Below are 15,206 nucleotides of genomic sequence, written 5' to 3'. Positions count from 1 at the left end.
TGATGCCCCGTTTATCCCATAATGTGGTCTCTCACCTCTCCTTTCACCCATGATTTGGACCCTCTGTGTGCTGCATGCCATGTGCATAGCCCCGGTCTTCAGTGTACTCAGGATACAGGGAGCAGGCAATAAGGGTTAGGTATAATAAGACAGGTGCATTGCATGTGCAAGAGAGGAACATGTGTAGGCATACGGATGCACACGCTTAGTGATTCTGTATGTTTCACATTCACTCTTTTTCATTGCTGTCCCTCCAGCTCAGGCCCTGACCTTATCACTTTGCCCTGGCACTAGTGCCACTATCCCCTCCTCACCTCCCTGGCTTCACACTAGCCTTGCCTTTTCGAAGCTTTTAACCAGCTTGGTCTGCCCACCCCCAATCTCGCCAATCTTTTTTCTCATAGTATTCCCTGATAATTGTTTGTATCTCTGAGGGATTGGTTGTAATAATTCCATTTTCATTCATGATTTTATCTATTTGGGTCATCTCCCTTTTCTTTTTGAGAAGCCTGGCTAGAGGTTTGTCAATTTTGTTTATTTTTTCAAAAAACCAACTCTTGGTTTCGTTGATCTGCTCTACAGTTTTTTTAGATTCTATATTGTTTATTTCTGCTCTGATCTTTACTATTTCTCTTCTTCTGCTGGGTTTAGGCTGCCTTTGCTGTTCTGCTTCTATTTCCTTTAGGTGTGCTGTTAGATTTTGTATTTGGGATTTTTCTTGTTTCTTGAGATAGGCCTGGATTGCGATGTATTTTCCTCTCAGGACTGCCTTCGCTGCGTCCCAAAGCGTTTGGATTGTTGTATTTTCATTTTCGTTTGTTTCCATATATTTTTTGATTTCTTCTCTAATTGCCTGGTTGACCCACTCATTCGTGAGTAGGGTGTTCTTTAACCTCCATGCTTTTGGAGGTTTTCCAGACTTTTTCCTGTGGTTGACTTCAAGCTTCATAGCATTGTGGTCTGAAAGTATGCATGGTATAATTTCAATTCTTGTAAACTTATGAAGGGCTGATTTGTGACCCAGTATATGATCTATCTTGGAGAATGTTCCATGTGCACTCGAGAAGAAAGTATATTCTGTTGCTTTGGGATGCAGAGTTCTAAATATATCTGTCAAGTCCATCTGATCCAGTGTCTCATTCAGGGCCCTTGTTTCTTTATTGACCGTGTGTCTAGATGATCTATCCATTTCTGTAAGTGGGGTGTTAAAGTCCCCAGCAATTACCACATTCTTATCAATAAGGTTGCTTATGTTTATGAGTAGTTGTTTTATATATTTGGGGGCTCCGGTATTCGGCGCATAGACATTTATAATTGTTAGCTCTTCCTGATGGATAGACCCTGTAACTATTATATAATGTCCTTCTTCATCTCTTGTTACAGCCTTTAATTTAAAGTCTAGTTTGTCTGATATAAGTATGGCTACTCCAGCTTTCTTCTGGCTTCCAGTAGCATGATAAATAGTTCTCCATCCCCTCACTCTCAATCTAAAGGTGTCCTCAGGTCTAAAATGAGTCTCTTGTAGACAGCAAATAGATGGGTCTTGTTTTTTTATCCATTCTGATACCCTATGTCTTTTGGTTGGCGCATTTAATCCATTTACATTCAGTGTTATTATAGAAAGATACGGGTTTAGAGTCATTGTGATGTCTGTATGTTTTATGCTTGTAGTGATGTCTCTGGTACTTTGTCTCACAGGGTCCCCCTTAGGATCTCTTGTAGGGCTGGTTTAGTGGTGACAAATTCCTTCAGTTTTTGTTTGTTTGGGAAGACCTTTATCTCTCCTTCTATTCTAAATGACAGACTTGCTGGATAAAGGATTCTTGGCTGCATATTTTTGCTGTCTAGCACCCTGAAAATCTCGTGCCAATTCTTTCTGGCCTGCCAAGTTTCAAAAGAGAGATCAGTCACGAGTCTTATAGGTCTCCCTTTATATGTGAGGGCACGTTTACCCCTTGCTGCTTTCAGAATTTTCTCTTTATCCTTGTATTTTGCCAGTTTCACTATGATATGTCGTGCAGAAGATCGATTCAAGTTACGTCTGAAGGGAGTTCTCTGTGCCTCTTGGATTTCAATGCCTTTTTCCTTCCCCAGTTCAGGGAAGTTCTCAGCTATGATTTCTTCAAGTACCCCTTCAGCACCTTTCCCTCTCTCTTCCTCCTCTGGGATACCAATTATGCGTAAATTATTTCTTTTTAGTGTATCACTTAGTTCTCTAATTTTCCCCTCATACTCCTGGATTTTTTTATCTCTCTTTTTCTCAGCTTCCTCTTTTTCCATAACTTTATCTTCTAGTTCACCTATTCTCTCCTCTGCCTCTTCCATCCGAGCTGTGGCGGTTTGCATTTTGTTTTCCATTTCCTTTAAAGCGTTTTTCAGCTCCTCGTGACTGTTCATTAGTCCCCTGATGTCTGTAGCAAGAGATTCTCTGCTGTCCTGTATGCTGTTTTCCAGCCCAGCGATTAATTTTATGACTATTATTCTAAATTCACTTTCTGTTATATTATTTAAATCCTTTTTGATCAGCTCATTAGCTGTTGTTATTTCCTGGAGATTCTTCTGGGGGGAATTCTTCCGCTTGGTCATTTTGGATAGTCCCTGGTGTGGTGAGGGCCTGCAGGGCACTTCCCCTGTGCTGTGGTGTATAACTGGAGTTGGTGGGCGGGGCCGCAGTCCGACCTGATGTCTGCCCCCAGCCCACTGCTGGGGCCACAGTCAGACTGGTGTGTGCCTTCTCTTCCCCTCTCCTAGGGGCGGGATTCACTGTGGGGTGGCGTGGCCCGTCTGGGCTACTTGCACACTGCCAGGCTTGTGATGCTGGGGATCTGGCGTATTAGCTGGGGTGGGAAGGCAAGGTGCACGGCGGCAGGGGGGGCAGGCTTAGCTCGCTTCTCCTTAGGTGATCCACTTCAGGAGGGGCCCTGTGCAGCCGGAGGGAGTCAGATCGCTGCCGGAGGTTTGGCTCCGCAGAAGCACAGAGTTGGGTGTTCGCGCGGAGCGAGCAATTTCCCTGGCCGGAGCCGGTTCCCTTTGGGATTTTGGCTGGGGGATGGGCGGGGGAGATGGCGCTGGAGAGCGCCTTTGTTCCCCGCCAAACTGAGCTCTGTCGTCCGGGGGCTCCGCAGCTCACCCTCCCTTTGTCCTCCAGCCTTCCCGCTTTCCGAGCAGAGCTGTTAACTTATGACCTCCCAGACGCTAAGTCGCGCTTGCTGTCGGAACACAGTCCGTCAGGCCCCTCCGCTTTTGCAAGCCGGACTCGGGGGCTCTGCTTGGCCGGCGAGCCGCCCCTCCGCCCCGGCTCCCTCCCGCCAGTCCGTGGAGCGCGCACCGCCTCGCCGCCCTTCCTACCCTCTTCCGTGGGCCTCTCGTCTGCACTTGGGTCCGGTGACTCTGTTCTGCTAATCCTCTGGCGGTTTTCTGGGTTATTTAGGCAGGTGTAGGTGGAATCTAAGTGATCAGCAGGACGCGCGGTGAGCCCAGCGTCCTCCTACGCCGCCATCTTCCTGTCCAACCCCTCGCCAATCTTTTTTCTCATTATCCTCCTCTCCAGCCAAGCAACTATGCTTATCCACCTGCACATATGGCTTGCTTTATCCATGCTTGCTCTCTGCCTGTGAACACATCCCACTTCTCTCTGCTAATCCATGCCTATCACTTTAAGATCCAGCTTAAAACACTCTCTTGTGGGAAGCCAGTTCTGGTTAACCCCTTCCTATTCTTTTGTTCTATGTTCCACACCATACTTACCTGCAAAATTTACTTCCTATTAACTTTTCTTCATTGCTGTTTTGCTTTTGAAAAAAATAACAGGTTGAGTACTTACTGTGTATCAGGTAATGTGTTAAGACTTTTTACCTATGTTTTCTTGCTTACTCCTGAACGACAGCCTTTGGAGATAGGCATTCCATGTTGCAGTTGAGGAAATCAGTGTTCAGAGAGGTTAAGACACTTTTTGAAGGCCACACAGCTTGGTAGCTGTAGAGCTGGGATTTGAACCTGGTCTGTCTGATTCCAGAGCTCCACACATGTTCTGATGTTGTGTTATTAAGGCAGGTCATGTGTCTTTGTGAGTCTAGTCTCCCCAGTAAGAGTGTGGTCTCTCCTGGGCAGCATTCAGGCCCAGACCTGTGGCTGGATCGCTCCTGGAAATGAGAATAGTGCTCCTCACTCAAGCAATATCTGGGCCTGCTCAGCCTGGCGCCCCCCAGAGCTTTGGACCCAGAAGTCAGTGGTTCTCAAATCCAGCTATCCTACAGAATCACTTGGGGAACTAAAAAGTAGATAAATCCTGATGCCCAGGCTGCACCCTGATTAATTCAATCACAGTCTCTGGAAACAGGACTCAGGCATCTGCATTTTTAAAAAGCTCTCAAGGAAATTCTATTGTGCAGCCAATGCTGACAATCACTTTTACAACATAGAAGACGACTCATTTGGAAAGCTATTTCTCTCTTTTAAAGTCCTTAAATTTCTCAGGAAGCCACATCTACCCTGCATGTCTTCTGCTCCTTCCTGTCCCTTCCCTATCTGTCCATTTGGCTTTTTACCCAACAACATCGGAGGAGGGCAAGATCATTGGTTGAGGAAGTGGCCACAAGCCAATTAGATATCAGCTCCAGGCAGGTTCCTAAACCAATGGGAATACTAGGAATCATAGGTGGAAAAATTAACATAGTAAAGTTTTCTGGATTTCACAAAGACAAAAATAAGTAATTTGCTCTTTTAGAAACAGCAAACACTCCATCTCTTAATCTGCTAACAACATCTCCCTGTGGGAAATCCTTTAAGAAAGGAAAATTGCACCTCTTCTAATAGCTTCCACCAGCTGGCAGGCAGGCCTGCCCACCCCCCCCTCCCCCCCCCCCCCGCCCAACTGGTTACTGGGTGTTCAACATGAGAGCCATGGAGGGGGTGGCTGACCACAGCGGCCAGACTCTGCACAGGTAACAGTTCCTTGCCAGTCTGAAGGAGCTGATCTATGAGAAAAGTTCTAAGATTCCAGAAGAGCTGGACTTTGGGAGGTAAGATGTGGGTGAGGCTCGCCTGTTCCCCATGTTCCCAGGCTTCCTTGGGTCTGTCCATATATTCATATACCTCCTCCTCCACGATTGCAAGTGTGTATGCCTATGGCAGGGCTCCCCAACTGGTGTGCGCATATCTCTTCAGCCTCTGGGGAGGCCAGGCAGGGCCCAGAGAGGCCAGAGTCTGTGGGCTGGACTATTTACCCCACTGTTCCACATGAATGTCATTTTCTATGTGTGCTGTGACACAAGAAAGATTGGGAAGCTACAGCCTGGGGGTAGCTCTGAGTTCAATTCTCCTGCCCTCTGCTGAAGACCTCTTGTGGGTTGATCTGACACTTCCCAGCCTTCTCCAGCACTGGCTGACCCTAATGTGTGGTCAAGATAGCATGTCCCACAGGGTTGAGAAACGAAAGAAAGATGAGCCTAAAGGGACCCTGGATCTGAACCACTTCAGAATCACCAGCTCTCACTGAAAAGGCTCAAGTGCTCTTTACTTCTTCCTGTGTTCCTAAGGCCTGTCCCTGGAGAGAAGTAGCTCCTCAAAGCTGGGCTTACCTTGGCATCCATGATGCTGGTCTCCACCCGGGCCACGCCCTGGTTCTCCCGGAACAGCTGGATCTTACTGATCTTGCTGAATTCAGACAGCACAGTGGTGAGGTTGGTTTTGAGGTCGATAACATGGCTGATGCCGTGACGGGGTCCCACCAGAAGAGTGGTGGCTGACTGCTTCTCATCCTGGTACCCAAGCATGGAGGGCAGCATTCACCGAAAGGAGGGCAGAGGAGGTGGCCGATGAGGGGGGAGGAAATAGAAAACAGGCATTGAACTGGTTCTGCTGGGACGTCTGGAAACATCTGAGGCTTAGTGCCAGGACAGGAGGACAACCTCAAGGGGAAAATGGTCTGGGATGTTTCTGTCCCCAGGGCAGGGCCCCAGGTCACTGGTCTAAATGGACATCTTAGCCTCCACAATAGGCTGAGTGAGGTGGTCAGTGGCAAGGCTGGCTCTAGCAAAATTGTGAGCTTTGTTTTTAAAGCTCTGCAGCATCTTCTTCCTACCAATCTCCAGGGATTTTCCATTTGCTGCTACAAGCCACTCGCAACCCCCCCCCCCAGTGCTCTACCTGAACAGGTGGCATCCTGTTTTCCTCTTTACCTCCCTACCCAAGAGCCACTTAAACTCGCGCTTCCCACCTAGTGCCAAAAGCAAAACTGCCATTCACTCTAAGGTGTTAAGGAGTTGATTGGGTGCTTAATAGCAGGGTTGGGATAGAGAGTGTGGGGGGCATCTCCTTCCCTAAGAAGCTATTTGCCTTTTAACTGGCACTCCAGCAGTCTTAACCCAAAGGAATGGCGGAATGGCCCCAGTGGCAGAGGGGATGTGCAGGGGTGGGGGGTGTAGAGGGAGGGGGCAGTAGGCTTTCAGGGATCTGCAAATCCAAGTATGTAAATGTCTACCTCTGCACCTGGTGGGCTGGATTCCCTTAAGTGGTCCTGACAGGCTGCTGGGTACCATCAAGCCTCAGCCCTCTGCTGGCCCATTCCCTGGAATTAGCATCACCCCAAGGAACCTCTTTACGTCTGCTCTAGACACTTTGATAAGCGGTTTTCCATCAGTGTGCCCCACGAACATGACAGCGTGTTCCCCAGAGCATGACAAGCACCTGGATCCAGTCCGCAAAATGATTTGAATTTCCTTTCACCACAGCTCACTAGGGTGAATTAGCCTGGGGCACAGGTTGGGGGGGTACCAGCTGTGCCCCGCTATAGAGAGGAGTGTTACTGCAGTGGGGGCCCTGGGCAGGTAGGGGGAAGTACACAGACTCAGAAAGCCTGGGGTGGGGGGCCACATCAGGCCCACCGCCAGTGTTTGTATGGTCCAGAAACTAAGAATGCGTTTTACATTTTTAAATGGTTGGAAAAAACTCAAAAGAACCATGTTTGGTGCCATGTAAAAATCACATGAAAATCAAATTTCAGTGCCCATAAAGAGATATTGGAATACAGCCATGCTCATTTGTTTATGCACTGTCTATGGCTCTATTTGCACTACAATGGTAGCTAAATAGTTGCGACAGAGACCTGGGTGGCCTGCAAAACCTAAAATAGGTACTAACTAGCTCTTTATGCAGGAGGTTTGCTGACCCCTGAAATTGAGGAAAGGGGATGCAGAAGGGTCATGGAGGGATATCGTAAACAAATATGGCCTCCTACTTTACCATTTTACCAGAGGCAGGACCAGAACACCACGGGAAGGGAGAGGGAGAAAGAGGAGGAAGAGGCAGGAAAGTCTTTGGAAGTATTTGCTGACAGAGAATGCCACCCTAAAGCTGTAGTGGAGTCTCTCCTGCCCCCCACCCAAGCACAAGTGCACACGAGGGGTTCCCTCCCGACAACTGCCCTCACTGACCAGGCCCACAGTGTTGAACAAAACGCCTGTGAAGGTCGGAAGTTCATTCAGAATTCGAAGATACTGGAGCTTTGCCTGAATTGCAGAGCCCTGTGGAAACAACCCATCCAGAAACATAAGAAGCCTGAGTTGCACAGGAAAAGTAAACTTGTGTTCTCAGGAAGGAGAGTCAACATCTTAGGAGAGGCACCACTCAGACTAGTCTGCAAGCCACACTGGGAGTGTGAGGACACCCTCAGAAAAACTGCTGGAAGGTTCCAGTTTGGACAACTCTAGTATCCCGTCTCCCTTTCTAAACCTTTCTCCTACCTCCTGATCCTTGGGCCTTCAAAACCCAGCTTACTCGTTTTGTTCTTGGGATAATCCTAACACCTTTCCCTAACTCTTGACACCCTGCCTCATCTACATCTCTGTCCTGAGATCCCCTATTGCCACCTTGGTACTGGCCATCCCCAGCCAGGGTTCTTTCCTCTGCCATTCCCTCATAGAAAAGTCTCTATCAGTGGTACCAGCTTCCTCCAGGCATTAGAGCCAGAAACCTGTGTCACACTGGGCTCCTCCCTCGTCCTATCACCTCAGGACCACCAGCCATCACCTTGATTGTACCTCCTAACTTCCTTTCCAGACTATCCATACTCCAATCACTCGACCCCTCCACACTGCTGTTAAGGGCAGAAGCCTAAAACATAAGTGTCATCAGATCAGCTGCCTGCTTAAATCCTTCAGTGGCTCCCTGATGACCCCAAGATGAAGTACAGCCCTTCCCCAAGGCACACAAGGTGCTCCAACACACAACTGGCTCCTGCCAGCTTCTCTGGCCTTCTCTCTTGTCCCCCTCCCCAGGCATGTTTCCTTGCACTCTCTGTACTTGCTTATTGCTGAACTATTTGCATTTCTTTCCATGCACAATGTTCTCTTATATCCCTGGGGCTTTGTACAGATGGATCTATCTGCCTGCCTGGGAAAGTCTTCCTCCCCCCTACCTCCCCCTCATCTAGACAAACTCCTGTCTGTCAAGACCCAGCTCTGGCATCAAATGCACCCATTTCTGGCCTTTTCTACCTCCCTAAGGCTGGGCTGGGTGTTCCTCCTCCTCCGTGTTTCCAGGGCCCCCACGCCTGTTGCATCATGTTGTGACTGACTGTCGCAGTGTGCTGTGACTGTTGTGTTTCCCCACTAGCCTGTGCCTGATTTGAGGGCAGAGAGCAGGCAGGCCTTCTTCTTCTTTCTGTCTCCAGCCCAAGTAGTGGGGGTCCTCAAAAAAAAAATGTTTGCTGAGGAGATGGCTGGGAGCACTGATGTTCTCCCTCTGGGAAGAAAAAAATGATTTGATTAAATATGCACAGCAAGGTAGGAATGGCTTAACTCTCTGGGGAAATTTGCATCTTAAAAGAGAAGCTAGTTGGTGATACAAGGAATCCGGAATGGGTAGAATATATGGGGGCGACTGTGTCCTGTGTCTACATCTGTGTGCTGATTCTAGTGCCTTTCACCACCCTCCAGCCTCCTGGGCAGGAAGCACCAGCAGACTGGGAAGGGTCTGGGACCTTCAGGTCTAGAGGGGCAGGGGGTGGGAGTCCCTCAGAGGGCATTTGAGAATGTGTAGGAGAGCAGGGCAGTGACGTGAGCCTTCCATAGGCTGCCCAGTTACCCATTCTCCAGGTCAGGCCTTGCTGTACCAAGCTGTGCTTCTATCTCCCAGAATTCCCTATGGCAGGACTGATGAATTAGAAAGCTAATGAGGAATGGAGCCGTCATTTCTGTGGAAAACGTGCCTCCCCAGTGTCCAGTGCTGTCCACACAGCAGGTGCTCAATCAGCACTGACTAAATGGGTGGAATGATCCAAGAATTGCCTCTTCCTGCATCCTGGTCCCTTTGCCTTGAGGATCCTGGGCTCTCTCAGTGACTTGCCTCTGAGCTGTCTCTGGAGGTGTCTCAGGTTTGGGAAAAATCCCTCTCCATAATCATCGCCCATATCCAGCCAAGCTGTCTGTGTACCCAACTCAAAAACAGTGGGGAGGGTCCCCAGGAGGCCAGGCCTGCTGGGAAACCACACAGGAGACCCCCACATTCACTAGGGCCTGAGGAGGGCACCCAATGGATGACAATGGGTACCTTGGTGCCGCTGGAAGGATGTGTTTGGTGGGCCTTCAGTTGCTGAGAGAGAGATTTCCGGAGGTTCTTCTCTTTGATGCCCTGTAGGAGGGAGGGTGGAAGAAAGGGTTCCAGGCCCCATTCCTTCCTAAAATCAGAAGAAAAGCAAGAAATTAGTTTGAGAGACATAAAGTGGGGCAGAGAAAGCAAGATAGATAGCAAGGCAGGAATTGGATCTGAGAGTCAGAGGGAGGGAAGGAGCCTGCGAGAAAAAGAGAGATGGGGGCAGGAGAATCACATTGGCCATAGTTCTCTAGCAGAAGCTATAGCTCAAAGGCATCACAGTCTAGGTGTGAGGAATTCCAATTCTCACTCCCACCCCAGGCCCTCTGTTCCAGAAAAGCATAGCACAGCTCAACCATTGCACTTTCTCCCTCTACAGTGATTTGCCGCCTTCCTGAAGGGCCCTGGCAGAACTCACTCCACATTCTTGAGCGAGATCTTCTGACTAGGTCGAGTGGCTGAGACGGTGATATAGATGTGGAGGGCAGCAAGACCCAAAAGCATCTCCGGCTTGGGGTCCATTCCAAAGCGTTCTCGTATAACATCATTCCGACTCTGCAGGAGAGGGCAGTCCAAACCTATCAGTTTTAAAAGATGTTCCCTTCCCCCCCCCCACCTCGCCCCTGATCTACTCCCTTGAGTCCCAGAAAAAAATCATGGTGTCAAGTAAGACATCCTAGGTAAAGGGGAGGAGGAGGTTTCTGCCCTTGGGGAAAAGGCAACAGAGGGAACTTAAGTCTCGGGGACACTATTTGCCTCATCCACCAGATACTGGACAGGCTTCTCAATGATAGATACATACAATGGCTAGGCACAAATGGGCAGAACATCTAGGTCACTGCAAAAGTGACACATGGCACCACTCTATTTCCTTCCTCCTGTTATAAGAGGCCTTCCTGCCTTTTCTTGGAGGCCTAAATGCATTCCCCAGTCATACAGGGATCCTCTACTAGCTCAGATGGTAATAAAGAGAGACCCTGGGAAGAGTTCTCCATAGGGCTCTAACCCAAAAGCCCAGGATGAGACATGGATTGCAGGGATGGGACAGATATTCTGTTCCTTGGGGTCTGAAGGTTAAAAGCAAAAATGAGTCACTCTTCCCTATGTTATCCTAAAGGGGGTCCCCTGGAGCTACTTGCCAAGGGTATGACAGCCCTCAAACCCTGAGAATTAGAGTCCTAGCTATTGATTCAGCCTTGGTTAGATCAGTTGCTCATTTTGTTGAGGTTAAACCAGGATGAACTAAGGTACTAGGGAGCCACAGTGGTATCACTACAGCATAGGAGAGAGTGGAAAAGGAATGCTTCATCCATGATCATTTATGTAGAAAATCCAATGGTATCTATAAAATACCTATTAAAACTAACAAGTTAGCAAGGTTGCAGGATATAAGAGCAACATATATAAACCAATTGCATTTCTACATGCTTATGACAAACAATTGGAAATTCAAATTAAAAGTCAAAACCATTTACAGTAGCATCAAAAATATATAATTAGGGATAAATCCATAAAAATAAGTGAAAGGCCTGTACACTGAAAACTAGAAAATACTGATGAGAAAAATTAAAGAAGACCCAAATAAATATAGAAATATACTGTGTTCATGGGTCAGAAGACCCAGTAAGATGTCAATTCTCCCCAATCTGATCTATAGATTCAACACGATCTCAATTAAAATCACAGCAGATTTTTGGTAGAAATTGACAAGTTAATTCTAAAATTCAATGCAAAGGACCTAGAATGACCAAAGAGTGTTCTTATTTGAGAACAAAGCTAGAAGATAAACACTACCTGATTTTAAGATTCATAAAGCTACAATAATCAAGAGTGTGATGTCGACATAAAAATAGACAAGTAGATCAATAAAGAGTTCTGAAACAGACCCACACATATATAGACAAGTGCTTTTTGACAAAAGTGCAAAGGTACTACAGTGGAAAAATAACAGTCTTTTTAACAAATGGTCCAGGCACAGCTGGATATATACATAATACAAAAAAAAAAAAGAAAGAAATTTGATCACTAACTTGTACTGCCTAAAAACTTTATGTCAACATGGATCACAGACCTAAATGTAAAAACTAAAATGATAAAACTTCTAGAAAAAAATAGGAGAAAATCTCTGTGACCTTGAGATTTTATAGATATGACATCACGAGCATGATCCATAAAAGCATTATCTGTTGGAGAACAAATTGAGAAATTGGACTTCATCAAAATACAAACACTTGCTCTGTGAAAGACACTGTTTAGAGACTGAAAAGAGAAGCCACAGACTGGGAGAAATAACATATCCAACAAGCAACTCGTATCCAGGATATATGAGGAAGTCTCATAACTCACTAATAAGAAGACAACTCCAGTAAAAAAGCAGGCAAAAGATTTGGAAAGACACTTCAGTAAAAAAGATGCGTGTTGGCAAACAAGCACACAAAAAGATGTTCAACATCATTAGTCACTGGGAAAGTGCAAGTGAGATACCACCGAGATGCCACTGCATACTATTAAAATGCCTAAAAACTGGGGCACCTGGGTGGCTCAGTCTGTTAAGTGTCCGACTTCAGCTCAGGTCATGATCTCACAGTTTGTGAGTTTGAGCCCCGCGTCGGGCTCTGTGCTGACAGCTCAGAGCCTGGAGCCTGCTTCGGATTCTGTGTCTCCTCCTCTCTCTGCCCCTCCCCTGCTCATGCTCTGTCTCTCAATAATTAATAATCTTAAAAAAATTTTTAAATGCCTAAAAACAATACCAACAATACCAAGTGCTGATGAGGATGTGGAGAAACTGGAACTCTCATACATGGCTGGTGGGAATGTAGAAAATGGTACCACCACTTGGGAAAACAGTATTGGAGTTTCTTTTAAAAAAAAATTAAAGAGAGATCTGCTGTACAATCAAACCATTCCATTCTTAGGTATTTGCCCAAGAAAAAAGGGAGCATGTGCCATACAAAGACTTGTGCATGAATGTTTGTAGAAGCTTTGTTTGTAGTAGCCAAAACCTGGAAACAACCCCAAAGTCCATCAGCAGGTGAACTGATAAAAACATTTTGGTACATCCATACTGTGGAATACCACTCAACAATGAACAGGAATGGGGTCATGGTACACACAAAAACAAGGATAGGTCTCAAAATCATACTTGGTGAAAGAAGCCAGACCAAAATAAATGTACAGACTGTATGATCTCATTTATATAAAACTCTAGAAAATGCAAGCCAATCTATAGTGACAGAAAGCAGGTCAGTGATTGCCTGGGAATGGGGGGTGGTGAATTACACAAAAGCCTGAGCAAACTTTTGGGGGCAACAGATATGTTAAGTATCTTGATTGTGGTGATGGCTTCATAGGTATAAACATATGTCAAAACCTATCAAGTTGTTATTTTAAATATGTGCAGTTTAGGGGAGCCTGGGTGGCTCAGTCGGTTGGGTGTCTGACTTTGGCTCAGGTCATGATCTCACAGCTCGTGAGTTCGAGCCCCACGTCAGGCTCTGTGCTGACAGCTCAGAGCCTGGAGCCTGCTTCGGATTCTGTGTTTCCCCCTCTCTCTCTACCCCTCCTCTGCTCATGCTCTGTCTCTCTCTGTCTCAAAAATAAATAAACATTAAAAAAAAATTTTTAAAATATGTGCAGTTTGTGTATCAATGAGACCTCCATAAGGCTGTTCAATATAAAAAAGAAGGAATTACAGGTGAAGTCCATATTATCACGAAGGGGAGAGAGAGGGTGGACATGGTCTTGATACTAGATTCCAAAATCATTGGAATTAAAAATGACTCCCAGGAGAAGAAATTTAAGGCCAAAAGAAATGAGAACTAACCTTATAAAATTCATAGAGGAACCACAACTTATTGCCCCCTAGAGCACTGGTTTGGGAGCCCAAGGTTGTTTGAGAAATGTTCCCAACATTTTAGATAGCTAGAAGGGCAACCATGATGTTTCACAGCACATCTTCAGGTGTTGCTATCGCAGACATCATCAGAGATGAGTTTTGAGCCTATTTTTCTCTTCTCCTCAAGCACTCTGTATGTTCCATGGGCACCTAAAACTCAATACATCCCCAAAATGAACTCATCTTTTTCCCAAACCCACTCTACTTGTATTCCTTAACTTGGAGAATGATACCACCTCCACTAGACACTCATTGAATCTAAGACCATTGATTTTCCCTTTTAATTATATCTTGAATCCCTCCCCACCCCATCTATCACTGCCCTGGTTCTGGTCCCCATCATCTCTCCTCTGGATAACCATAACAGCTCCCTAGCTGGTGTACTTCCTCGGCACTATATAACCTTTCAAATTTGCTCATCTGACTAGGTTACTCTCCCTTCAACATTTCTGTACCCCCACCCTACAGCAGAATTTCTTTACCCTGGCTACACATTCAAATCACTTGAGGGATTTAGAAAATATCAATGTTTTGATTTGGTCTTGGGTGGAGCAGAACTTTTTTTTTCCCAAACCTTCCCAGATAATTCTAATGTGCAGCTACAGTGAAGACCCACTGCCCTAAAACAGTGGTTCCCAAACTCCAATGGGCATCAGAATCCCTTAGAGAGCTTGTTAAAACACAGGTCTAAATCACTTTGAAGCCTGTGCCTGTCATGACGTGTCAAGCCCTTCACCACCTGCTTCCTGTCTCTCCCATTTCATTTCTTTTTTTTTTTTTTATTTTTTTTTTTTCAACGTTTATTTATTTTTGGGACAGAGAGAGACAGAGCATGAACGGGGGAGGGGCAGAGAGAGAGGGAGACACAGAATCGGAAACAGGCTCCAGGCTCTGAGCCATCAGCCCAGAGCCCGACGCGGGGCTCGAACTCACGGACCGCGAGATCGTGACCTGGCTGAAGTCGGACGCTTAACCGACTGCGCCACCCAGGCGCCCCTCCCATTTCATTTCTTATTGCTCCTTACCTCACATTCTGAACTCCAGGTAAATAAGTTACTCATAGTTGTCTCATCAGAGCATGCTGTTTCATGCCACCAAGACTTTGTAGCTGCAAGTCCCTTTGCCTAGAATGTGCCCCCTCCACTCCATGTCTGTACACAGCAAACTTCTACTCGTCCTTCAAGGCTAAGAGCGTGCATGTATTGCTTCCTCTGTGAAGCCTCCACTATCCTCCATCCAAGAAGAGTTGGCAAACTGCCTCCTCTTGGCTGCTCCAACTGACACTGTACCCTGCCATCATTACAGGACTGTCCCACTGTTTTAGATTTACTTGTGCGTATGTCTGTCTATGAGATCCAGAGAGCTAGGACAATTTATTGTTTACCTTGATTGGCAGCACCTAGCACAGGGCCTGCTCCAGAGTCAGTGTTCAGCAAATGTTTCTGGATGAACTGAATTCGGAATCATCTCCTTAATGGAGCTAGGCATTGGGGGTTGAGTCACCCTGTTACCCAAATGGGCTCAGTAAACCTTGGGATCCTGTGATATTGACAGAATTCCTTGGGTTTCTTGCTCCTGAAAAACTGATGAGATCTGTCTAGACAGAGAGACAGGACTTGAGCCACAGCCAGCTCCAGTCACCAGGCTAAACAACTTGGCCATGGCTTACGAAGGTAGCAGAAAAGGAAAGGGCTTTCAGGGCTACCTGGAGGTTGGAATA

General features: G+C 46.6%; 1 protein-coding gene across 1 annotated transcript in view; it reads right to left on the bottom strand.

The window, feature by feature from the left end:
• Positions 1-15,206, bottom strand: part of FRMPD3 (FERM and PDZ domain containing 3) — a 64,155-nt gene that overhangs the window by 21,661 nt on the left and 27,288 nt on the right. The window contains exons 8-11 of the mRNA XM_047081785.1: positions 10,010-10,146; positions 9,550-9,676; positions 7,434-7,523; positions 5,580-5,759 (exon numbers count right to left, since the gene is read on the bottom strand). Of these exons, the coding sequence (XP_046937741.1) occupies positions 5,580-5,759; positions 7,434-7,523; positions 9,550-9,676; positions 10,010-10,146 (534 nt within the window). The remainder of the gene's footprint in view (positions 1-5,579; positions 5,760-7,433; positions 7,524-9,549; positions 9,677-10,009; positions 10,147-15,206) is intronic.

This window comes from Lynx rufus, unplaced genomic scaffold, assembly GCF_022079265.1.
Source record: "Lynx rufus isolate CCGP_SWC_20201006 ecotype Redwood Valley unplaced genomic scaffold, mLynRuf1.p SCAF_19, whole genome shotgun sequence".
NCBI lineage: Eukaryota > Metazoa > Chordata > Mammalia > Carnivora > Felidae > Lynx > Lynx rufus.
This window is presented reverse-complemented; position numbering and strand designations above follow the sequence as displayed.